Source organism: Pezoporus occidentalis, unplaced genomic scaffold (genome assembly GCF_034315485.1).
Source record: "Pezoporus occidentalis ecotype Australia unplaced genomic scaffold, CSIRO_AGI_Poc_V1 ctg73, whole genome shotgun sequence".
NCBI classification, from domain to species: Eukaryota; Metazoa; Chordata; class Aves; order Psittaciformes; family Psittacidae; genus Pezoporus; species Pezoporus occidentalis.
Window position 1 is genome coordinate 136,848 of NW_026916082.1, and position 26,847 is coordinate 163,694.

The 26,847-nt window shown below is 43.6% G+C and overlaps 1 protein-coding gene across 2 annotated transcripts in view; it reads left to right on the forward strand.

Annotated features, from left to right (window-relative positions):
• The window catches only part of ARMH3 (armadillo like helical domain containing 3), a 130,939-nt gene that overhangs the window by 93,582 nt on the left and 10,510 nt on the right, over positions 1-26,847 (forward strand). For both annotated transcript variants that reach the window (XM_062601846.1, XM_062601847.1), the window contains one exon: positions 1,577-1,655. In XM_062601846.1, coding sequence (XP_062457830.1) covers positions 1,577-1,655 — 79 coding nt within the window. The remainder of the gene's footprint in view (positions 1-1,576; positions 1,656-26,847) is intronic.

Consider the following 26,847-nt stretch of genomic DNA (forward strand, 5'->3'; position numbering starts at 1 on the left):
TGGGAAGAGCCTGGGCATGTCTCTACCTTCTGGCTTGCCCTCCTCTAGAGGCAGGAGTGGTATGGGAAGTTTGGCAGGGGTCCTGCTGAATTTGCTTTACTGATGTAACTGTCAAGGCTGGCGAGACTGCAGAAGCCCCACTGTGCTAAGTTACATAGTGATGCTGCAGGAGCAGTTGCTGGAATGAATGCCCTGTGCGTGGACTGCATCTGGTGTGTTGATGAGGTGTGTGGCTGGGAATGTTGAAGTGAATCTGCAGATTCTGTTTAGGTTTGGTGGGTTTTTTGGGTTTAGTTTTTTTTTTGTTGTTGTTGTTGTGTTTTTTTTTCTTTATCTGTGTATTTAAGGAAGTAAGGATGCTTCCAGGAAGGTTTTCTTTCCTCTGATTGGCACTACTGAATATCACTTATTCCTGGACTCAGGTACCAGCTCTTAGCTGTGATGAGGTCTGGAAAAAGCAGCTGAAAGCCCTCCTGGAGGGGGAGGTATGGGGAGGAGGGAACCCATTAGAGTGCAACAGAGAGAGCTGGAGGGAATTTTCATGCTGATGAATATGAGAGTGAAAGCCCTGACTGCTGCTGTGCTGCAATTTGGCTAAGCAAGTGTTCTCTAGGCACAGTCAGCGCACATCTGTGCCGAGCACTGACATGGGCTGTTCCCACGATGAGCATTTACCTCAGCAGTAGGTCTCATGAGTAATATCCCAACTAGACCAGTTGCAAACTCTAGCCCAGGGAGGTGTTACTGTCTTGCCGTTTGTCTTCCCATCTGCAGCTGGCAAGCAGAGAAGAGGCTGAGGAAATATTCCAGCTGCAGTTTGATTTACTTTTTCAAATTATTACTTTCAATTTTAGATTTCGCGCACCTGCATCTAGATCCACCTAGAAGGGAAAGAGTGTTGGTGGAAGCAGTAAGAGACATGAGGAAGAGAAGTAGGAGTGATCAGTGTTTCTGCTGCTGTGTTTGGGACACTGACATAAGTTATCTCAAGTGCTCTAAATTGGGGCTGAGGGCTAAAGTTTTTATGGGAAGTCAAAGTAATGGCTGCAGTGATGGATGACTACAAGTAAGAGCCAGCTGCATTTTAAACAGTGGAGATCCAAAGCAATAAACCATCAGCTACAATGCATCAAAAACAAAATTCCACAGAGCAAAATGTCAGGTGATAGTGATTTTGGAAGGGATGAGGAGATGCAGTTTCTGAGCAAGATGGGACAGCAATGGCCAGGTTTGCAGTACTTTGCTGGAACACTGAGCAGTTTGCAGTCTGTTCCCAGCAAGGCAGTGATTCCCTCTGCCAGAACAGTGAGCACAGCCCCATATCTGCTGGGATGAAAGCACCCATGCATAGGGCAGTGCCCATGCTTGCAATTTCCTGTCAGCTTGTGACTGAATCTGTATTGGCCTCTCAGCAGGGAGCATGCCTTCAGCAGAGCAAGGGATACCATATGAAGAGGGAGGAATGACTTCTTGCAGGACTGTGGCTCCATGTGCACTGACTCAAGCTGGTGGGGAATTTCTGCTGCATCCTTGAACTGTTCCCAAGACCTCTGAAATTTTCCCTCCTTCGTTTCAGAGCCATCATCAACCACTTCAACCCGAAGATAGAGTCTTATGCTGCCGTGAATCACATATCTCAGCTCTCTGAGGATCAGGTAAGCTGGGCACGCAGTGATCTTTTTTCAGGAATACAGGCAACTAGAACTACCTTGTGCCCACTGGGACTAATGATGCGGCAGCAGTATAAGGAGTGAAGGCGGGATTCTTGTGTTCCTTGCTTAGATGTAGGGGAGAGGAAGAGAAGAGAGGCTTGCTTTAGCCAATTTTACCATCACATGCAGCCATCTTGGTCCAGCAAATGCAGAAGGATGGTTATGAATGATGAAAATTTGCGGCATTGTCAGGAAGTGTGGTTGGGAACTGTGAGGATGCTGGCGTTTAGAATGGGGCAGGAAGAGTTTGGCAGTGAATTTAGTTATTGTAGAACTGTTGGGTGTAGCTTGGTTCTCTGTGATATCAGGGAATTAGAACTTGGGCAACAGTTGGTAGAAATTTTCTAGGATAATTAAATTCAGTTGTTTTAGATTTTGAAAAGAGAAGGTTTTCGGTAAAGAGAGTGATGGGGTTAGGTTTCCCTTTCTTAATTTGGCCTGGTTTGCTCTCTTTGCGTCCTGCTTGTATTGCATAAATGTGTAAATATGGCTTTTTGGAAATAGGCTGCTGTGCATGGTCACAGGAAGGGAAGAGGTGGCCTATTTCCCAAAATAAAATATCAGGATTATATGTTAATCACTCTTGGAGAGGTAAATGACTCTGCAGGAGCCTGCGATGGTCAAAATCCAGAGATGCCGTTCGAGCTATGGGGATCATCCCAGACACAACTCCTGTGGGAAAAATAGTGTACACAGTCTAGGAGAGACATCATTTGAGTTACCTTGAATTGCTCCTTCGACTAGATGGGATCCCACACTTGTGCCTGTTAAAAGGTCCTGACTGTATTGTGCTCTGGAATTCTTTTTTCTTTCTGTTCCTGGTATTTTTACTCATTACTTAATGATATCCTTCCATGCTTCCCACTAAACTTTTTGTTTATTATCCTACTTGATCTATAATATGTAATAACCCAAAGTCTCAAGTTGAATGTTGCAGTGGGGGAAAAATGTGGACCCTACTGTTTTTCATTCTCTTCTGTAGCTGAATAGAACACTGGTATTAATTTACTCATTTTTTCTGTATTGTTCTGCCTCTGCAAGTCACTCTACCCACAGCTATGGTTTGCGATGGTTCATTTTATCAGTCCTCATTCATTGATGATACACTGATTGCCTCAACCCAGGCCCCTAAAAAAGGAAAAAGCTTTTAATAGCCCAATTTAAAACGTTAGGGGCTTGGATAGAGGGGAATTTTGCACAGTCTTTGGGTTAGTCTGAGAAAGGAAACGGGCTTTTCATTGTCAGCTCTGTGTAGTATTCATCCCCCATCAGTTCAAGGGGGTCAGGTTAAATCCTTTCTTCCCTGTGTGTTATTATTTAAATAAAATCTCTAGCAGCAGGCAGATAATGAAATCAGTGCTGATGCATGGAGCATTTTGAGGAAGATGATTAGGAAGCTTGAAAGACAGTTAGATTTCTCTTTTTTCTTTTCCCTCTTCATGCTTTCTCTCAACATAGGGAGAACATCAAACAAAACAAAGCAATAATAGGCCCTGGTGAACTGCAGAGAAATAAGGGAGATGTCACTGTGGTGAGGGACTCTCAGTGAGGTATTTAGTCAGTGCTCTGCAATTTACTGCACAAGGAGGAAACTTCTTGCCTCCACTTTCAGTTATGTCATTAAGCTGAGGTCTGAGTGCTGGACTGTGGTTTCCCCTCTGTCAGTAGTCGTCCCTTAGGGTAAGTACATGAGAGTTAATGGTAGATGGCTGAGATCAAGGCCAGTGTATGGCTTTTGTGGGGTAATGGAATTTGTTGGTTTTATTCTATGTTAGCTGTTCAGCATGGAGTAGGGAGTCAGGTTTGCCTTTTGGCTGCTGCAGTCTCTTTTTTCCTTCCAGCTGTACCATTTGTTTTCATATATATGTTCACTTAATTCCCCTTCTCTCCATAAATATTTTCTACACAAAATCCACCCTCCTTTACAGCCCTGGTTGTTTTTTTAAGTATACCACATTGAAATATTTAATGGTGACATTTAAATTGTGTATCCACACACAAATACTGCATTTGGGACCATTCTCTTCTTTGCGTTATTTCAACCATTTCAGTGCACTGGTATTTCTTTACTGGAAACATTTGTTTTTATAATTCTGAGGATCAAACTTTCCTTTTGATGAAGCTTCCTTTCCAGATTGTCGTATGGCTGCTCATACTCCTCTGTGTTATTGGAGGGTCTCCTATTAAACAGGCAGGTATGGCTTTGACATAGCTCCATCTGAAGGGGAATTTGCAGCTGTTCTGAGTTGCTTCTACTTCACTTGAACCTACTCAGCTTGGCACACTCTTGAACCTGTGTCTGACTTCCTATGCTGCCTCCTGACTGCCCTGGCAGTCTGCTCATGTGTTAGAGGAATGTTTTTATCGTTATTATTATTATTCCTTTCTTTTTGTATTTTTAATATCATTAAAAGTAGCTAAGTAATCAGCTGAAAGAGGTTGTGCTGTTTTTCTTTTCCTAATCCCATTGAAGGCTTTATTACCTTGTTAATAACTAATGTCCGTTTATTATCATTCTCAGTCTGACATTTCAGTGCTTTCTTCTTCTTTATTTAGTGTTAACATTATTACATGCTGAGGGGATTTGTATGCCCTTGAAAATGATGGACATGGGATTGTTTTAAGGATAGACTGTTATTACCACTGAAGATGTTTGTACATCTTCAGCACTAAAGTTCTCCAGGAACCATAGTTTGAATATACAGATCTGTGCTCTTGGCAAGTGTATTTGCCAGACTTCATGGAACTGCCTTGCTTACTGTTGTGAGGTTTATCCAGTGTTCAGATCAGGAACACTGGAAAGAGACATTTTTCCTTCCATATTTTCTAGAGCAAAGAGTGGGAGATTCCCAGGGACAAGCAAATGCTAGGGATTTGATGATGAGCCACGTCAGTCTGTCAACACCATGGGATCCTTGCCAGGTGACATTCTTCAAAGAGTCTATTTGCCAAGGCAAACTCATCCTTCCTAGTTGTTAGCTCTTTTGACCTTGCTGTAGGTCCTCACCATGAAACAGGAAATGTCTTAGCCAGTTATTGGCATCTTCCCTCACTTGTTAATTTGTTAAACCTGACTTCAGTCTTGATTTGTGTTTTTCTGGTATTCGCCCTCTCAACATGTTTAGCACTTGCCCACCTATCCTTTAAGGAGTTGAAAGATGCCGCATAGTCAAAAAGATAGGGTTGTCTGTTGTTAGCTGCCAATGTAGTTTTAGCTCTTCTCATGCAAGTGATTATTCCCATGTCTTCAAATAAGTTTTGGTCTGTTCGAAGTCAAAGGGCAAAATAGCCTTCTGTGAAATGAATTCATAGGCTTATCTGCACTCTCCAGATGACTGGACTGCCTTGTACTTAATATACTGGGGGCAGTATACTTTCTCTGTACCATATCTGATCTGAGAAGTTCCCCACATCTTTTCTAGCAGAAGCAGTTTAAGAGAACAGAGTCAAGGCAATGAGAAAACAGCAACACAAGAGCTGCTCCACAAGGGCAAACACAGACAAACAAAGAGACTGAAAACAGAGCATGAGTGATCTGAATGGGGTCTCACATCTGTCTTTTCTGGATGTGAAAGAGCAGCTATTTGTAAGAAGGCAGCTCTCTGCTTAATGGTGATACAGCGCAATTATTCTAGAGAGGCTAAAGTGAGAGGAGCCCACCACTTTTAGTGAGATCTCTGAGCAGTAATGTCTTGTGGAGCCTTGCATGCCAAGCAAGTCTTGTGCCAGTTAGCAAAATGGCTCACTAAGGTCTCATTTGATTCATTTTCTCTTTGGCGCTTGTTCTTTCTCTGATTTCATCTCCAAGGGCCTTAACATTGAGATGGCAGACACATAGGACTGATGATGCTAGTTAGAAACATCTATGTACTTTTTCTGATAGAAGCCCCTCTTTCTTCCCAGCCGCAGTGGGGGCACTGGTACCTCTGGTTTGGAGGTGGCATTAAATTCTGTGTGGCAACCCACTGTGAACACCTATACTGTGGGTATTAGTCTGGTAACTGCAGATGAAAAGTGCTGGGAGCCAGAACAGATTGTGACAGAAAAACAGGACAATTGTATCACTTTTGAAATTAAATGACAGATGAGTGTAATACCTGGGTCATTCCACACTGCAATACCTTTATAACTTGGGTAGAATTATAGGATTGTTTAGGTTGGAAAAGACCTGTAAGATCAAGTCCAACCATTAACCTAGCGCTGCTGGTAGCTGCAGTCCAGTTTGGTCAGGCAATCTCATAAAGTCTTCTCTTTCCTTGAGGTCATATCTCAAATGCTGAATGCTCCTTTCTGCCCACATGGCTTTTTGTTACCTGGTGAGGCTTCAAAGGTCTAACCCAAAGTGCAGCTCGGGGAGGCTCTATCAGTGACTTGCACAGAAAGTCACAAAAGGGTGCCGTTGGTTTTAGATGTCCTAAAGTATTCTAATTCTGAGCCATTGATGTCATGGTTTATTCAAATTGTTCTGATTTCCATAACTAGCAGCAAAATCATTGGCAGATACCAAATGCTTTGCTGTTTTTCAGCACTGCAGGCAGTGCTGTTAAAGAGTTAAAAGCCTTTTGGCTTTTGTGTTGGGTATTTTTTAAAATGCTAAGTACCATCAGTGCTACTTGCTAGTACAATAAATTCCCCCAATCTCTTACATTAATATAACCTGTTGTGAGGGCTCCAGAAATACTTTCAAATGGTTTTGGCCTGATGCTGCTTCGTTTCTGTAGCGAGCTGTGGGATAGAAAGTATCAAGCTTCCTAGTGCCCTGTTGCTCACAGTAGTAGGAATGTGAAACTATAGCTAAGGGGTCACCAAGGCAAAGCCCTAATTTAAAGTCATCATATCTTTGCAAATGAGGCAGGGATGTTGGGTTTCATGGTCTCACTACAGACACCTACTCATGATTAATGGTCTGAAACAGATTGTATCGTTTAACTACACAGAGCTGAGCTGCCCCAGGTGAAATTGGAATTCCAGGTTTAAAAGGATCTATATAAAAAGACTTCTGGAGTTAGCAAATTGCTGTTTTGCCTATCTGATGGGGGCATTCTCTGGTTTAGATATTTTGCTGCTGTTGTTGTTTACCAGAGAAATATCCCTGCAATTTACTAATGCCTCAGACTGCTTTATGCAGTGTGTTGTATTGAATGGGTCTGAAGAGCCTTCAAGGACTGATCAGCTTTGCTGGAAGGAGCTTTGAAGCTGGAGGTGAGCTTTGAAGCTGGAGGTGAGCTTTGGAGCAGTGATTTGGTGCTGTGTAGTGCCTTTCAGTAACATTAAGAATACAATAAACTGCATCATTGGAGGAGGGGGTATAACGTGGTAGGCCATTAGAGGGACAGAAGAAGGGCTTTGTTTTTAAAAACACCTGTTGCTGGAGAGATGTAACCCTATTCCTAATTCAGTCCCATAAACCCCAATGAGAAATGGGAGAAACTCTTCGATTTGCTTCTTTCAGGCTTGACATGAAGGTGCCTGCTGAGTACCACTAGTGGCAGTTTGTTGCTGTGTGCATCTCGGAGCCATTATAGCTCTGGATCACCTTAACTGCTCGTAGAGCAGAGGAGTCTTTCCAACCTTTGTGCATTGCAAATGCTAAGGCATGTCTGTGGGCAGTCATAGAATCATAGAATAGTTAAGGTTGGAAAGGACCTTAAGATCATCTAGTTCCAACCCCCCTGCCATGGGCAGGGACACCTCACGCTAAACCATGTCACCCAGTGTTGACGCAGGAGTCACGGACAACGCAGAGACGATCAATGTGATCAAGCGATTGCCAAATTTATTACAAAGCTTAACTCCTTGTATACTATTTCTTACATGCACTTACAGTGATTTGGCATATGATGATTGGATACATGTCTTGAAGACCCTTAGTGACTAACATATAATTGGTTAAGCACAGGTGTGAGAACTTGACCTCGAAAGCTTGCCAACAGTCCACAGTTCTCATTAACTCAGTGAATTCCAGCTTCTTTTTATCTTGCTTGCTTAAGCTTCTTCGGGCCTCTCATGGCCTTGCTGTATCTTTCAGGATTATTCAGAGTTTATGTACCAATTTTGCATTCTCCTGTGGGAACACTGTCTCCACAACCCAAGGCTCTGTCCAACCTGGCCTTGAACACTGCCAGGGATGGAGCATTCACAACTTCCCTGGGCAACCCATTCCAGTGCCTCACCACCCTTACAGTAAAGAACTTCCTCCTTATATCCAATCTAAACTTCCCCTGTTTAAGTTTTAACCTGTTACCCCTTGTCCTATCACTACAGTCCCTAATGAAGAGTCCCTCCCCAGCATCCCTGTAGCCCCCCTTCAGATACTGGAAGGCTGCTATGAGGTCTCCATGCAGCCTTCTCTTCTCCAGGCTGAACAGCCCCAAGTCTCTCAGCCACCTTCACACGGGATGTGCTCCAGTCCCCTGATCATCCTTGTGGCCCTCCCCTGGACTTGGTCCAACGGTTGCATGTCTTTTTTTATGTTGAAGACACAGGAACTGCACACAGTACTCCAAGTGAGGTCTCACGAGAGCAGAGTAGAGGGGCAGGATCACCTCCTTCGACCTGGGCAAGTCCTCTTGGGCAGATTAAGGACTGCCTTTAAGTACAAACTGGTAATAAAATAAGTCCATTAACATTCAAAGTAAGGGTTGCTTTCAACTCTCATGGCTGTTTTCACATCCTTGCCTGGCTATTTCTAGTACCACAGGGACTGATAAGGACCTGAACATTGCTGTAATGCAGGTGACCACTGAATGCTAGGGATTTGGTGTGGAAGAGCTGCCTTCCAGAGCTGCTGCTTGCTGCTGGTTGCAACTGGTTAGAGTCTCCTGCAGCTAGATAAGTTTCTGTGCTGGGGCTACAAAGGCAACAGTTGGGGATGTGACTTAGGAGTCCAGCCTGATTCATAACTGGGAGCATGCTGAGCAAGAGCCATAGGTTTAACTTTGTAATAAGCTCCCAGTTCATGCAGTGGAGACAGGCTGGTGATGCCCTAGACCCAGTTCTTATCCTTGTTTGTTCCAGGACACTGGACACTTGTCAAGTATATTTCACAATATACACAAAAAGTATTTCACAAAACACTTCTCATATGCGTGGCAGATTTGTTTTATGTGTGATACTTAACTAAACCTGGAAAAGGGGCTATGGGTAGCTAGAAGAAGGGACTTCAGGCTGGGGTCTGAAGTGCTACCTAGCTGGCTGTGCTGCCTTGAGCAAACCTTGAGCCCTGTGTCCTCACAGTTAGAGGGCAGCTGGTTTGGGGCCCTCGGGGAGCCAGGCAGCATTTGAAATGCTATGTGATCTGCTGGTGAAAGCTGCTGTGGAAGTGCAAAGCAGTGTTACAGATTCCTGTCACTGCTAAACACCTGCATGGGGCAGGGAAGACTCTTCAGGGGATTGCAACAGAGGGATCAAAACAGTCTGCATTTATAAAGATTACATTATAACTTTGCACATTTACAATTAAAGGAGGAGCTGCCAATGGCTGGCTTGTGTGAATGCACAATTCAATCTGGATGTTGTAAAACTTCAGATTGAGAAGGGGTTTTTAATCCCTTGTGAAACAGGAACAATAAGCACTAGCTGTTGCCAGGTACATAATGTGTGTAGATACCGTGCAGGCTTCTTTCATCGTCCTCTGTAAAGCTGGATTTATAGCACTGTACTTTGTTGCTCCAGTCCTGATCTCCACCCTAAGCTTCCTTACGCTCAGTAAGCTCTCTGCCTGGGAGTCCTAAAAGCAGGCAGGCTATAGCCTGCTGTGATGGGTCTGCGAGTAAGCATTCCTAGATTCAAATTCTCCTCTTGCATAAGGGGATGGGCTGTGCAGTGAGTGACAGCCAGACTCCTTCTGGGGCTTCTTTAGGATAAAACTTCTGCCTTCAGAGACTGCTACTGTTCCTTCTGTCTGGTAGTATCCTGCTGTAGCAGATGATGTTTTTCTGCCTTCCTCCTCTAGACCCTCTAGCTGGAGCTGCAGTTGTTTTCCAAAAGTGACAAATTGGGTCATTGCTCTGATTTTAAAGTGGGAAGCCAATTGAGCTTTGCAGTCTCTAAGCCTCCCAGAGCAAGACAGTAAGTGCTGCTGAGCCAAAAGGTGCCACACCTGGACAGAACTCCACTCAGCTGTAAGATTTGTTCTTTTGGCTCTCTAAGCCTTGGCATTTGATGTTAAGACAAGAAATTCAAATTCCTTGTCTGCAGTACAGAACTCAAAGGCAAACCTTTTAATAGAGAAGGCAGCATCTCTGATGTATGTCACTCTTCCTGTCTTCATGGGAGATCTCAGGCAGACAGCGGGATTGCTCAGAGAGCTAAGGTGTGTCATTCAAAGACAGCAAGAGGGGAGGATGGATGTCCAGAGAGTTGGAACTGAGGAAGGTGGTTCTGTATCAGCCAGATGCCTGGGGCTATAAATCAATTCCACTGCCTTAGTCAGAGGGCGCTTGGATTCCCTCATGGCTCAGTTAAGGCACAAATAAGCTCCTGGGGAGCTAAGTATTGCTAGCAGCACATGCTGTTTCAGCAGCAGCATCTGCTTCATAGCTGGCATGAGTGTAGGCCTGTGGAATGATATTAATTCATAGCCCTGTGTTTGCTTTCACCTGAGCACTTGTTTGTAGGAGTTCCTCTTTTGCTTTTTCTAAGCCACAGATTTATGTTCTCCATCAATAACCACTAATTGCTAGCAGGGAAAGTATATTCCAGCCTCCCAGACAAGAAGCTGATTAATTGTTCTGGACTATTGTCTGAAAGTATGTGGGATTTCTGAAATAAGCTGATATGACCCAGCAGTCTTTGCTTTCGTCAGTGTTAACTGGTGTGTCACGGTTGCATCAATGTTAGTTTAAACTAGGAAGATTCTCTCTTCCATGAAAGCACAGGTTAGTTATGATGACATCTGACAATAAGAGAGAAGTATGGAAAATCTGCTGATATATCCTGAACATTTAGAGGATGGGGTGGTTTATTGCAGACTGACATCTGATAATGTTGTTCCCAGTAGCCCCTGCCATATGCCTTAGCCTCCTAGTTGGATACTTTCCATTAAGTCCTACTGTGTGCGGAACTGCACTAATGAAATATTGTGCTTAGGGCTTATTTGTGCACAAAACCCATCTTGGTTTCCCAAGTGTATTTTCCTCAGCAGACTGCATTTGTTTTTGAGTTGGATGTAAAAACACACACAGTCCTGTTGAACTCTTACTCTTGCACTTCATGATTTCTCAGAAAATGCTGGATTGGAGTCCTATGTAAAAGTCACAGAGATGGAGAAGTTCTTATGGATGCTTCTCCCACTTGTCATAAATCAGTCCTAGTAATGGACTGTTTGCATCTCAGACAATGACAGCTCCTTCCAGTGAAATGTGATGACGAAGAGGGACACTGTAGCCTTCTGGCAATGAGATTTTGCATTGGGGAGCTGGCATGATGTGTCTAGCTAGTTCTTGGAATGCTTTGTCTTTAGGAAGGTCTGTATTATCTTTTGCAGACCAAACTAAGCAGCCCTGGAGCCCTGTGAGTATGTTAATTCAGTGGAAAGCCTGAAATAATAGTATAGTGGTGATACTGTGAGCATTTTTCTTTGACTGCTGCTATCAACTCTACTCTGGTTGTGTCTCTCCAGTACATCTGTGAATCAAACCATTGCTCTTCCTGCAAGTACGACACCAGTCTTTGCACTTTGGCATTGCACTGTGCTTTGCAGCCTTCTAGTTCTGTGAAAATTAATGTTCCAAACCCAGAATGGATCAATTTCCATGTGAATATAGAGGTCACACAGATGACCCCTCAAATGTATCTCATTCTGCAGCAGTTCTCCTTCCAAGTGTTTAAAGGAAGAGTGTGCTCAGCTGGCTAACGACTGAGTCTCCTTTTCCAGTCCTCTTCTGCACTAGAAATACATACACCCTTCCCCAAACCTAGACACTAGCCTTCTTCGCTAAGCTTTGTCATGTTGGTGTTTGCTGGAGTCAGGCACTTGTCCAGCTTGCATAAAATGATAGCTGTCACTGTCACCCTTAGGTTTATCAGTCATTTTATGTTAAGGGATGTAGCATAGATGTGGATCTAGATGGAACATCTTGTGGCAGTATCTGCAGGTGTGTTTTGTCCCTTTCAGTTCTTAAAAAAGGTAGCTGTGAGTTACAGTATAGGCTTTCTAAGGCTGTGTTTTGTTCTCAAGAGCTATTCTCTTTTTGTTGAACATCTTGAAATGCAGGAGCAATATTCCAGCTGATGGAAACAGAAATGTGGATTTGTGAGGGAGCCAAGGTAGTCATGCTGGAACTTAGACTTCCTGATTATCTGTGGTGGTGTTTGCTTGGATTTCTTTTGCATCCAGGCTACTTTTCTGGGAATTTTGTACCCTGTTGTTAAAGGTCCTGAAAACAAATGACTTGATGGAAACATCTCACTACAGACTCTTAGTTCTCACCTCAGCTATAAAGATGTGCTTTTCTATTTTAAGTGATGGACCTATTTAGTTACAGTACCACCTACAAGTCGCTTTGTAGGCATAGAAAGGAAACTTAGGTCTGTTGCTGGGCTAAACTACCTTTCTCAGAAGAATAAAAATAAAGGTACTATAATGCCTCATCTCAGCCTACTTCACAGATACATGAGCATGACACACTTTTTGCAGGGGAGAATATTAATATGATCTGAACTTAATTTCTCTGGCTGATGACAGTTCCCCACATCATCCAGTTCTTGCTGAGCTTTCCACCCTCAGTAGTGCCCGAAGGGATAATATTCCAGGACTGCTTGAGTCCTAAAGTGTCTGTCACTATTTAGTATGTTGATATTTCAGAACTAGGACTCAGTGATACTGGAGCTGGGCAGTTAATGTTGTCCCAGATATTCTGGCACAAGGAAGTTGGTCACTGACTACTCCTGTCCCAGTTGCTCATCAGGAAGTCATTAAGTTAAATGAGAAACTTATGGTCTTATGAGCTACATTATTAGCTTGAGCTGTAGCCTGGTCTCTCATCCTCACCCAGAAACCCTTCACTTGAGTGAAGCGTAGTTTGAAGATGGAAGTAACTGTTCTATTGGGAAACCTGGATTGAAGCTGCTGTGCTTTTTGCACATGAGGCCGTAAATTTGTACCCTCAGCTTATCTCTGTCAGGGAGAGCTTTTTCTTTGATGAGTTTGGAAAAGGTCAGGTTAAGATGCTTGAAGAAAAATGGCCAGTTGGTTTGACCCTGATCTTTGTTTTAAAAAAGAATGATGCAGAAATCTCAAGAGACAAATCTGGGAAGTAGGAGGATTTTATTTTGTTAGCATTCCCCTTTAAGAAAAGGGAGGAAAAATTCACCTGCCTGTGCTCTCATAATCCCCCCCTTTACTTTCCAGTCCTCAACAGCGTTGTGGTTTAAAAGGTATATAGTTGTACCCAGGTGCTCACAAACTGCTGCAGGCTGTTCTGTCCTGCTTCTTGTTACTAAGATAAAAACAGATGCTACAGAAATACCTACAAAATATTTAAGATCACAGCTTATTCCAACGCTGGGTGCCCTCCCTGGCAGAGGTTTTAGTGCCTGCTGGGGTAATGTCGAGTGGCGTTCATTGCAGGCATCTCTTACTCCGTATAGCTCCTACTGTATGTTCCATTCTCTCTGGATATTGAATTGTTGTTCTGGCACAGTATTTGACGTGAGCTTTTCCCTGCCCTTGTTTCTGCTGTTGGGGAGGTAGGGCTGTGTGCCGTCACGCTGCTGACAGCACACATATTTGAGAGGATTCCTTTACATGTGCCTCTTCAGGCATTTTACAATCCTGTCACTTTCAACATGTGATAGCAGAATGTAAAGTGGGTCACTTTATTTCCTATCTGCTTCTCTGAGTTCTGCAGCTCTTGTGATCTCTGAATTTTTTCTGAATATTAGACAGTTTTGGAGACTTATGTCTGGGAGTTCTGCAGGCTCCTAAGGCCTCAGTAGTCATCTTGGGATAGGGCCTTAAAAGGGCACTAGGGACATCTTTCTTCATAGCCTTTGTGTGCCTTGGGTACCCTCTTAATTAGTGCCCTTGACATGTTTTAGAGACATGAGGAGGAAGAACCATGACGCCTTTCGTAGTGCACAACCTTTGCTTGCTACTGTGATGTATCCTGTGCCTGCTGCCAGCCCTGCTTTCCTGTTCTCTCTGAGTTGATTGTAGTTGGCAACTTTAGTCTAGAAGCAGTAAACCAAGTGAACAGCTCTACTTATTACTGTTTATAAAATGCACCTAGCAAAAGCTGTAGGCACAGTCACAAGTCAGTCCTTAAAGGCATATAGAAGAAATTTAGTCTTGAGTCAGGCCAATTCAGGCTACTATAGACTTACAGTAAACCCCCAAACTTTAAAACACCTGAATTTTTCAACCTGTAGGCTTGCTTTTGGCTTTTATTCATACAGCCCAAGGTGGCAGAAGCATTTGGGTTAAACCATAGCACTGTTTCACTGAAACTCCCCCTTGTGAATGATTCTCAGAACTGTAAGACCAGAGTCTGCAGAATAACACAGAGATGTGCCCCCCTTCAACTTGTGTCACTTGGTTTCTCACAGGATAAATGCAGTACTAAATTGTTCTGTTTTAACCCAGGGTGAGAGTGGACCCCTGTGGTTTATCCCACCTTAAAGGTGTTACTACATGATGAAATGCATGCAAACTCAGATTTTGTAGAGCTTCTCTGAAATGTGAGACTGAGTGGGAGATGCAGAAAGGCCTGGTCCAAAGCTCCCACCCAAACTGCCTTCTAGTGGTGTTGAATTCCTGCTGGGACTACTGAGCTGATATGTCTGGTTAGTCAGGAAAAGTCAAGCAGAGCTTGAACTTGTGTGTATTAGTATAAGGTACGGTTTCTCAAGGAATTTGCTAAACAAGCATGAAATCTTCTTTAAATACAGTAAAAAATTCAGACATTAAAATAATATCAAGAGGGAAATGCAGCAGCATTTTTGGAAGAGCAGAGTTTAAGATTCCCATTCAAAAAAACCCAAACAAGTTTGTGCAAATAAAACTGTCGTCTGATGCAGTAAAGATCAGTGGGTTTAAGATCTGGAGAAAAAGCAGCTGAGTTATTAATCCCTGAACTGAAACCCTTAAGTCCTTTTAGTGAGTGACTTCTGCTCATCATCTAATCCCTCTGAATCATAGAAAACATGGACCTGGAGTTGTTCTCTGCTGTGTAGTAAGAGGAAATTTAACCAGTGAACTAAATAAATGAATTGATTAATTGGCAACAATAAGGATAAGTGTATGCACTGTATCTAATTGCTTTTTTATATTGTCTTCCTCTGACTTCTTGGAAGACACAGGTTTGTGGGTTGCACATGCAAAAACATCCCCCAAAAAAACCACCTCACCGAGGCTTTGAACTTTCAGCTTCAAAGATCATTTTGTGGATCACCTCTTATTGCTTTGGACAGTCTCTAATGGGGACATTGCTCAGCCAAGCTGAATTTATGCAGTAGAAATTCAAGCTGAAATTGATCATGGAGTAAATCAAAACTGATTTCTGTGCTTGAAGAGAACGTGTGGGCTGTATGGGCTTTCTTTCTCCTCCTCCTTCTCAGTAATTTTTATTTTACCAGGTCAGAGCTACCTTTTCTGATGAAAAATACTGAGCAAGTGGCTTCTCTGAGCCTTATTCAAAAACCCATCAGAGCTAATAGCTTTGAAAACATTTGATGTCCAAGAGGCTCTTGGGAGCACTAAATCCTCACACAGGGATTTTTAGGCTGTAGAACAATGGTGTCCTCTGAGCACTGTAGAAATTACTGTGGAGGTGATATTTCCATTATAGATCCTGCAGGTACTTACCAGGGAATATGGCAAAAGAGAACTTTAGGGAGAAAGCAGAAGCCTTGATGATCAACTCCTTATCCGAAGAGAGTGACACGGTCTTTGCCAAAGTCTCTGGTAGTGCTGTATGTACAAATACATCCCATCTCTATAGCCATCAGGTTCAGTTTAGAGCTGTGACAGCAAAGGATACATGGTTTTGATTCAGAAGGCAGGTGTTCTGGACAAGTAGTTCTCCAGCTTGCTGCTCTGCATACTGATTAGCTCAACTTGAGGATCCAACAACTAAAACTGCTTTGGAATATAAGCTAAGTTTTCTTTTCCTCATCCTTTGGACAAAAGGGGTCCAGTGCCAGCACAAGTCCTTTTTTTCTTGGTTGTCAATTGCAGGTATACAGCTAACATGATAATCTTATCTGGCCCATTAGCAATAAACCTCCACTTTGTGTCACGTCCTTCCTGCCCATCCAGCATCTGCTGTCTCTCTGGAGATAACAGTGTCACTCTTGCAGAAGTAAGGTGCCTCTTTTCAGTCTCTTCTCAGCCATACATACTGAAGGGGCTTGTCTCCTGTTGTGTTTTGGGGTTATTGCTGGGAGCATCTGAATTGTGAAATAGCTGATGCTGAAGAGGTGGTAGGTCTGATGCTTTAAGGATTTAAGCAGAAACAAACCTTGCAGAGAGAAACACATAAGTTCCCAGGTACACAGGCCCTTTTTGACCTCCAAAAATATCTTTGGATTGGAAGATGCCACTTAACCGTGGCAAGAATCCTTCTTGGGAGATGTGGCTATTATCTTGGGCCCTGATTACTTCTGGTAGGTATAAGGAGAAGCAACTAGGGGTGACAGTGACAGCAACTTTTGGTGCCTCTGTTTATTTCAGAAAATGCACAGGGACTTCTTTCCCTTAGAAGGGCAGTGGTAAGTGTCAAACCATTTGATTTCTCAGAAACCTCTGACCTGTTTTCTGTGTATGGTCCATGTCCATGTCTCTACTCCCTCGCAGATTCACCTTGCTGACTGTTGGCTAGCTATCCTGTACATCTCCATTTCAGTCAAGAAGTGCCTTGGCCCACAAAGTTTAGCATCATCAGGCCTGCTCTCGCTAGTGATTATCTTGGATAGTAGCCTATTTCCAGCTGTCCCAATAGCCATTTAGATGTTCCTTTTGAATTAACTTAGCAGTCAACTTTAAGCAGCTCTGTTTTCACAAGCAAAAGATGGTTTTGATGTTGACCATGAACGCTTCCAAGCATAAACTGTCTCATTTTGTTTCAAGTCTGGTCATTTCCCAGGTGGAGTTCACAAAGAATGACACATTCCAACAGCACAAAAGGGGATAATTTACCAAATTAAATGTTAACAAGCTTCACTCCTTCAGCATGTTATATCAGAAGTTTTTGGGTTCTCTTATTTCTGCCCTCATCACAGACTTTGTCCTTTTGTTTCCTCCAGCTGTGCAATGCAGATTAGAGTAGGATCCAAAAGTGTGTCTGGGGTTTATGAGGAGTCGCTTAGGAACAGATCTGATCCTATTGTCTTGGTAGAAATTTCATAACTGTTGTAATTCTTGTAAGTTTAACTTGCACAGCTGCATTCTTAGTATCTAGGGGACACTGGTCTTTCTTACCTTCTCAGTTGTTCCTGATGTCAGTACTGTACCCACTCACCAGGACCCTCAGTGCTGTGTCCAGAATGAAGAGACTTACTTCAGTGTTGCACACTTTTGCAGTAAGTGCCTTTGAAGGAGGAACTCCAGACTTTGTGTTGCAGTTCAGATGATCTGCATTTAGATCGGCTTACACCACTTTTGGGTCTGCTGCCTTAGTGCAGCCGTTTTGCAACTGAAGGTCCCTTTTCACTACAGGATTTTCTGTTTGTAAGAATCATCCAGCAACTTATAGCTCTCTGTTCCAACTCCAGATTTCTAAAAGCCTTAATAGCTAGAACTTTTATACGGGCTGAATCACATAAACTTCCAAGCACTGCCCACCTTTCCTTATTAGCTAGCTACTTTAGCATAGAGCTACTACAGTAGCTATAGCTGTTTGTAGCTAACCAACTGGCGATAGATGTTGTATTTCTTTTGGGCTGTATCTTTAGAAGACATTTTTGCAGGTTGAATTTATAAATCTCTTAGAGTTATTAAGCTGTAGGAAAGTCTGCTAGATACTGCCATACAGGAAGGGACTCCTGAAGTCACTGTGATAAGCCCAGAAATGTTGGCTCAAGGCTCAGCAGTAGTCAGAAAGGCAAATAGAGAATTAGAAATCATTAGAGAGAGAACAGAAATAAAGCAGAAGTACTGTGTTGTCACTGTTTAAGTCTGTGACAATGCATGTTGTAAATCTTTTATATCGATTTCAGTGCCCTTATTTCAGAACTGCAAAATAGCAGAGGTAGTCAAACAGTTGTGCGCTTGTCTGATTTCTTGGCTATGCAGACTTCTTGCTTGTATTCAAAAGTTCTTGTTTTCCCTATCATAAAATGGACTTGAGTTCATTTTCCACATGTGGTCAGTTAGGTGAGCTCTGGATTTCCTCTTTCCCAGCTTTGTTGCATCTCCTTAGGCCACTGAATTATTGCCTTTTATCACTTCCACAGTACAATTAATAGCTGATCTCCTATTGGCACTATTTAATTGCTTAAATATGAGTGGGAGCTACGGAACTGAGCTTTCTAAGCTCTGCCTCTCCAGATGCATACCTTCCTCCCCCAGTCCTGGCTGGATGTTTCTCTGGCATGTCCTATATTGTTTTGACTTACTTTAAATATACAGCATCACTTGGTTTGTGGCCAGTTTTTTAGCATATTGCTGTTAAGTTTTGCTACTTCCTTTAATTAAATTTATTCATGTTGTGCAAACCGAGTTTAACAAGATTTCTGATCATTAAAAAAGTCGTGAGCTAGGGGCTGTCTGCTTTCTAGTTGCTGCAAAAGAACAAGGGGGAAAAAATCAAATGTGTGGTGAGCTCCATAGCTTTCTGGAGTGTCTGTGTTTTCCTTTAATTCATCTTGATATTCCAGTTGGAGTCTTGGTGAGTTTGGGATTTTTGTGGGTTTTGTATGTTTTAGTTTGGGTTTTTCCTAAATTAGTCTGTAATCATTACATCCAGAAATCCGTGAAGAGCACAAGCTCTCGTGATTCTCTACAGATCTCTGCGCTGTTTTTCACCTGGGCACAATTAGGTTTTGCTTTCTTCAAACTGGAACAGTCCACTTGTTTCTGTCAGGGTTTGATTGAATGGAAAGAGTTTTGTTGCATGTCTTACTCCGTTCTCTAGACAGCCTTATTCCTGAGCTAACTGTCTTCTGGGCAAATTTGAATTTCTTTACTAGGAATGAGTTTCCTCAGGTGTACATCAGTATCCTGTTGTCACTTCATCAGTGCATTCTGAACTGAAAGCTGTGTATTTGAGTTTCAACATTTGCCAGGATGCTTTCTGGCAGTTTGCCCTAGAAACATTTTCTTTCAAACCTTTTCTTAAAAATTTCAGTTACTATTTCTTAGGCTACTGCAGCTGCCTTTGACTTCTGTGACAGCTTTATATGTCCTGGCTTCTCAGTTCAGCTGGAGCCAGCAGCTCATGACTTTTCACTCTTTTCTCTTGTTTTGGGCACCAGGGTTGATGGTCTTTGTTCAGTTAGCTGGTGCTGGAGAGCTGCTGCTGTTTGTTTTTTTTTCCTCTGTGTTCAGGAGGACAAGGTCTTCTGTAAATAGAGAATTGCACCAAAGGTTGTACACAAATCACAGCATTCATTTGCTGAATGCTGGTTAGCCATTTAGGCTGAACAGGTAATGTGCACAGTGAGCATAAGGATGTTCCCGTCCTCTTGTCTGGTATTCTGGTGACAGCAGCTGATTTACTGCTGTGCTAGAATGCAGCTGGTAGATAAAAAGCTTCTCCTGGAGCAGCCCATCATATTTCAGCACTTAAGTTAATTGTAAGCACAATGGGGAAATAAAAAAATTAACGGTCCAGTCCATAGCTATCTGAAGTGCATTTCAAGGCTTGGCAGAATTGCAAGTGCTTTTACGTACCTAGCAGTGAGAAATGTTTTCATAAATGCCACCAGCTGGAGATAAGGGTTCACAACTCCAAAATGGGCTGTAACTCCAAAATAGCAAATCTATCTATCTCAAGGTTTTATGCTCCTGCCATCATCCTGGCCTTCCTGCGCTGCCTGCCTTCCTCACAAAACTGAACAACAGGCAAGCTTAGTGGACTTCATTCAGTTGCTGGCAGATCTCCCATCCAGTTCTAAAAATCTGCTCTGGATGGTGTGTATTTATTAACTGATAATTTTAAAGAGAATTTGTTTCATTATCTTTTGACTTGTTTTCCCCTGCCAGGGCTTTGGAAGTGTCAGCGTTATGCAGTACATGGATGTTCGTTCTGTTGGCAAAAACTCACAGAATTCATTTTCCTCCTTTGAATGACACAGAATTGCCTCGTCTCCTGTATTTCCTCTTGAGAGCCGGTCCCTGCAGCCTGGGAAATAGCACTCAGGGTCCCACAGAGTGCCAGGTTCTTTGTGCCAAGTGGGATATGCAGATTAGTATAAACTCACTGACCATCTTTGAAACCGAGAAACGGGGATTGGGCCTGAGAAAAAACAGTGTGAGGATTAAGTGTGGTTTTGCTCCTTATGTGCCAAACCCAAACGGGTTGAGCAAAGTGCATTGAAGATGTATGGGACTTGTCACGTGTGTAGACATTACTTAATGAAATTACTCTGTAGTAAAACTATTCATAGCATAGGCTTTCTGTTGAGGTGAGCAGGCTTTCAGCTACTTGACTCCTAGAGCTCAGAAGTTGTCATGCTCCTAGCACAGGATTCCCTAGCTGTAGTGATGACTTCACAGGGATGTCAAAGAATCGTAGAAGGGACTTCAAGGGCCATCTGGTCCAACCTTTCTAGGCAAAGCATGACCTAGATGAGATGTCGCAGCACCCTGTCCAACCAAATCTTAAGTGTCCAATTTACCAGTTCCCTGGAGAGATTATTCCACTGGCTGTTCTCATGAAAAATTTTCCTCGTGTCCAGTTGCAATTTCCCTTGGAGTAACTTGTGCCTGTTACCTCTCGTCTTTTTTGTGTGATTCCTTGTAAAATGGAAGTATCTATCTTCTTTGTAGCCACCCTCTACTGGAATATGGTGATGTCTTCCCTGAGGCTTCTTTTCTCTAGGCTGAGCAAACCCAGTTCTCTCAGCCTTTACTTTTATGGCAGGCTTCCCAGTTCTTGGTCATCTCTGTGGCCCTTCTCTGGACTCTTTCCAGCCTGTCACATCTTTTTTGTATTGAGAGGACCAAAAGGGTCAAGGGTTATCAACCACATAAATATCTCCTATTTGTCTATACCTCTTACTAATTTAAGTCCCCTGCAAACTGAGCACATAGCTGGTCTCTGTGGCCATATGTCTGTCTCATTACTTGCCGTTGTCCCTTTTAGCAGCCTTTCTGCTTCTTAAAGTGATTGTTGAATCTTGTGAAGGCCTGGCCCATTGTGCCATTTACAGCTGCTTCTGGATGGACTTGGGTAACAATTTTGGCTTTGGCATGTTTTTGTGTGATTTCTACATGAGTGGGTTGGATCAGTGAGTCTCTTCCCACTATAAAATAGAACTGAACACCTTATGCTGCTAATGGATTGTAGGTTTGAAACGTTTCTGGAGCAGGTAACTCTTGTCCCAAACCAGGATGGCATTTCTGCTAGCAGAGTTCAGAGAATGACAGTAATTTTCTGAGTGAGCTTATAAATCACTAACCTTCAGAAGAAGAGGCACCTGTGGGCAGAGGAGAAAGACTAACCAAACCCTCCCACTCCATGGGTAGGAACTGTCAACTCTGTAGGCTTGTTCCTTTAAAGATCACAGATCTCTGTGAGATCATTGAACAAACATCTGAGCTACTGTATATCATCTGAGCCCAGCAGAATGGCTCTGTGTGAGGTGAGGAAAAGGGGGTGTTGCTGTTGCTAAGTAAAATAATAATAATTTTTATGTACAACCAAAACCTTTTGCCTTTTGCAGAGAATTGGCAAGGCCTGGATTTCAATACAACTCAAGAGCAAATACATAAAAGCAATCCTCAGAAAGAATTTGGGATGTGGAGAGTTAGTGTTTCCTTGTGTTTGACTGGTCATAGGGTAGTGCAGTGAACCCAAGAGTGACTAGCAAGGATGAAGGACAAACTGATGGGCAAAGACTGTTCAGTCCTGGGCTCTTAGACACAGTGTGTCCTGGCTAATGCTCGGTGAGCTGAGCAGAGGAAGACTGGAAAGCGCTGTTGAGTGTCTGAGTAACCTGGTGGGAACTGTGTGCAAGGGACCCCTGCACTTGCCTTAGCAGTGGAAAGCAGGGTGAAGCACCTGCTATCCGTATCTCCTGGCTCCTGGCTCAGTCATCATTGCTGTGATCTGCTCAGCCTTGTCCTTGTATCCAGCACCAGGCACTGAACGAGAGAGTCTCACCAGCTTTTGTTTCTCCACAGTCAGGACTGGAGCATGGACCTGGACAGACCTCCTGTGATACATTCTGCATCAGTGCAGTCTTTTTTCATACCTTAGAAGAGAAATTTGCCCTTGGTTGCTTTAACTTAATCTTCTGGACTTTTTATTGTTGGAAAAATCCTCTCTCCAGGAAATTTTCCTGTCCTCAAGGCAGACAGGATGCTGCTTCCTCCTCTGAGAGTGACAGTTGTGTGAGCTGGTGGGGCTGTCTTACAGGCTTAGCCTGAGCAGCTCACGCTCTCGTCCTGCAGCAAGTGAGGGACATAGGTCCTTCACTTGCATGTAGTATGAATAGCAGCTGCTTGATGCAGGAGACTGGGGGCATTGGAGCAGGAATGACAACATGCTGTGTATTCTGCATGTATGTGCTGTCACTACTCTCGTGTCTTAAGCCCAGATCTTTGTCTTTCCCACCACGTGCACCAGACCCTCTTTGCATCCTCTGGATCCATAAGTACGTGCAGTATGCGCAGCATATCTTGGGAATCTCAGTTGTTAGACTGTCATAGCAACATCCTCCTCCTCTTCCTCTTAGCATTCATGAACATGGAATTGATACTCATGGCTTGATCAGCTTGAGGGTGAGAGATGGTGCTGAAGCATCAACACTACATTCACCTCCATGAGAGTGGTGAAGGTAAGGTAGTGTTGCTGCTACTTGTCCTAGTGCGGGTGCTTTTCTTGAAGCCAGTTTGTAGCACTGGCAATTGTAGTGTATCCTCTCTGAACTTGGCTCCTGCAGACTGGTCTGGGCAGAGTCTGTTGGGAAGTGTGTGTTTTTATTGAACTTCTACTTATTTAGTTATGTGTTTTGTCTTTCGAACTTCTGGGGATTAAATCCAGCAAGATTCCAACCTGTGTCAGCAAATTTTAAGTTGCTCTGAGAAGTGTGATGCCATTTAGACAAAATAAATAATCCATATTAATTAGAAGATGCTACTGTAAAATTTATATCGGTTATCTGGCACTTTATTATAGAGAGGCAATAGCCTCTTTGTAGTCCAGGTAGCAGCAGCCTTTTCATTACAGTAAGTGTTGCTATTCAGCTGAGCTCACTAGAAGAAACACTGAGGGAGTGAGTTGCTTCTGGAGATTAGGGGAGGAGAAGAAAGGGAACATTTGTACTAAACCTGCAGTAAACAGGCCAGTTTGAAGACTCCAGTGTAAAATGCATGTCAGGCTTCTACTAGGATACAGAAACTGTAATGTCTCTTCTATAGCCTCCATCCTCTGAGCGGAGTGGAAAGACTGCTGGGTTTGCTTGTGAGGTATAGGGTCATAGAATAGTTTGGGTTGGAAGGGACCTTTAAAGGCCATCTAGTCCAACCCCCCTGCAACAAACAGGGACATCTTCAACTAGATCAGGTTGCTCAGAGCCTCGTCCAACCTGGCCTTGAGTATTTCCAACAATGGGGCATCCACAACCTCTCTGGGAAACCAGTTCCAGTGCCTCACCACCCTCATTGTAAAAACTTAAGTCCAAACTAAACCCACATATCTTGGGCTTTGCCTAGGTTTCAGTGGTGGGACTGCCACAGTGCCCTGTGTGGTACATGGGCACTGACAGGCATGCCACCATCTCTGCAGAGAGGACAGAGGGCATGTTTTTCTGTCCCTGACTGCCCTTTGCATCTATGCTGTGTCTGTCCATGCAGTAGTGCTGGTAAGGGGCCGGCCTCACATGCCCCATGGACTGGCTGCTTCATCCTCCAGCATGGGACAGCTGGGACTGAAGCTCCTGGCTTTTCCATCCAGTGAGGGCTTGCTAGGTCTGACCTGGAAAGCCTGCCCATCCCAGCCCTGTGAGCCGCAGGGTGTTGGTGTGGGAGGCAAGCAGATTTTAACCTGGGGTTTGCTGGGGTGTGGGCTTTTTTCCTTTTGCTTGATGTGAAATCATTCAGTCAGTTCTTTTCCAACGGCTTCTGTGTCGTGGTAGCTAATGACTGTCTTACAGGCATGGAGAGACTCTAGTGAGGTACCAGTGATGCTGACTGATTGCGTTCTTGTCCTTTCCTGCATTGATTAAAAAGACAGTGTCGAGACCTTGCTTTCTTCTTGCTCCTGGTTTTCTTTTATTTTTGTGTCACTACCCATTCATGCTTCCCAGAACCTACCTACCACCAGGTCCTTTGCTGTGTGAATTGGTGGCACACTCTAATTTTATGTTCTAGTAAGGCACAGGCTGCAGTTGCAGATGATGAAAGATTTTGCAGGTTGAAAAGTTTCTAAGCAATTAAGTGTTCCATGTCTGCCAGATAGATGGGCCGTAGTTCTGCCTGTTGCCCATTAGAGTTCATTGCTGGTGCAGCTCCCTCTCTGGCTTTCCTGCTCTAAGTGGCTATATTCTCCTGGGCAGGATGGGGATGGGAGACTGCTCCATGTAATCCTCTTGTTTCCCAAGGACAGGCCCTTCCAGAAGGTCCGGTCCCTGCTGGGGGAGTGCAGCAAGTCAGCTCCTGTTGAGGATCAGTCAGAGGGAGCAGTTCCAGTGCAGTAAGGAAGGAGGCTATGTATGGAGTGATACAGCAAAACATGGTCTGTTTAGAAGGCACAGAATTTTGGGGCAGGAGCTATTGGTTTTGGGGAAACTGATTTCAGAACTTGTGTCCACAAGAGTCCAGTGACCCTTCAGAGGTTGTCCATCCAGTTTGTGAGGGAGTGATAAGCTGGTGGATGCAGCAAAGTAATGAGCCAAAACCTGTGGAATAATTGTGTTCCTCTGGGTGCAGCAGCATGGCATGGCATGGCATGGGTGGGATGCTGTAGAGATGAGCACCACATCACCCCCTCCACTGGCAGCCATTTCCCTGCGATGTTACACAGGGATGCCTCTACTCACAAGTTGTTGGTGTTACTGGGGAAGGAGAGTTATGGGGCATGGGCAGTTGTAGCTGCAGGAGGAAGCTGAAATTCAAGTGCCATAGAGAGCACTTGCTGTTCAGAGCAGCTCCTGAAAGGTTTGTTTGGGGACATGTAAGCAGGCACCTGAATTCCTAATGTTTCTCTGGAACTTCTGGAAAGCACTGAGTGAATGAGTGGTGGGGCAGGGGGTTAATTTTATGGCAAATTACCTTTAAATTACAGTGGTGCAGCTCCACTGAGTTCTGGTTTGTTGCAATGGAGTAAGAGTGAATGTAGCCTCTAGGGCTGAGACAGTTAACTGCAGGAAAGGAATTCAGCAGCCTTCGCTTTTCTTCTATTGGCCATGTCTGTGTGGCTCACTTTTATCATACTGCTTTTTTAAGGCTCTGATCCCCCCCAGCGTAACCTACAAAGAGAGCTTTAGGTTGTGACTACTTTTTGTTTAGTTTTTTTCAACTGTGAAGATACAGTAAAGCGTTTTTTCCCTATAGTTTTCCCTGCATGTTTGTTCTTGCAGTCTGAAGAGTGTCACATCAAGCTCCTTGGAAATCATCTACAGTCCGTTTTCCCCTATCCTTGCCTGACACTAGAAGCAATATTCTTTCATCTCCTCATGAGATTTAAAAACAAACAAAGAGTGACAATTAAAATCTGTGTGGACCTGTCCAGCTGAAAGTCCCTTTTTTAAAGGTATTCATTCTGCACCATCTGAGAATTTGTTTTCTAGTCTCCCATGGAGACTTGTATGAAGGCCAAGTCGGAGAAGACCTTGAAGGAGAAATGCTTTAATCTCAACATTAAATTCTTCTAGTTCATTTGTGTCTGACAGAAAGGTGCAGATAAAGATCTCCTATATTTAATGCAAAAGGGCATTCTTCCTGCAGTAGTTTCCCTGAGCAAGTCACAGCAGTGTGTAAGAAGGATGAAGGATGCAAACACACACAACCTTCTGTTACACAGAGGACGCGAATTTTTGTCATCTATGTAAAAAACTGATGCCTTTCAAACCTTCATGTTAGATGCTCTGTATACCTTCTGCTGCTCTTTAACCTCTCCTCTGTCTAGCAGCTGCATCTTAAAGAGCAGATGAAATCGGCTCAAGGTTGGCAGGTCCTAATCTCAGTAACAGCTCCTATCCATTATAAAGTATGAAGTGAAATGATCTGTGAGTGGGTTTCTCTCAGATCCCACGTAGCATTTGTTCTCAGCAGCAGCAAAAAAGGGAAATTATCAGGCAGTGAAGAGAAGCTGTTTATTTTTAACTTACCCTTTCTTTTTAAGTTCTACTTCATAATTAAAGAAGATAAGGAGTGAAAGCCAATGAAAATACATAGCTAAAGGGATAAGCTGATCTGAAGTTCACTGCAGAGACTATGATAAGTAGTGGGTAACACAGTGGAGACTTTGGGGCCTCTTTTTCCTTCCCTGTCCTCCTCCTAGAGTATCAAACTGAGCTTGTAGCTGCCTTTCAAAGGTTACACAGGAGGACTGCTTACAGAGCTTGCTGCTGCTGTCAGGGTTTACTGATGCTCTCTGTGGTTTGAGGACACCTCTGTTGAGTACCTGCAGAGATCTGTACTGGGAATTAGCAAGGAGGAGTTCTGATTCTTTGCTGAGAAGCGTGTGTGTGTCCGTTGTCTGGGCACACCGGTATGACACTACGCTTGGCTGTACATATAGGGGCACAGAGGAGTGAAGAGGATCCCAAGAGAAAGTTCCTAGTAAAATGTCTCTATTCTGAGCTACTGATGAAGCCAGCTGTTACAAGGTTTCTCCCCTGTAGTTTATGAATCTTGGTCAGTTTGGCTTCCTCAGATTGACAGGAGGCTCATGCATGCTGCTAGATTCTTTAAGGCTCAGAAGAAGGTGCATTATACCATTGCTCTCCATCCCTAGTGGGTAATTGCATCCCAAAGTAAATTATTTCTGTACCCAAGCAGCTTGCTTTCATCATTGCTCTTGGCTCT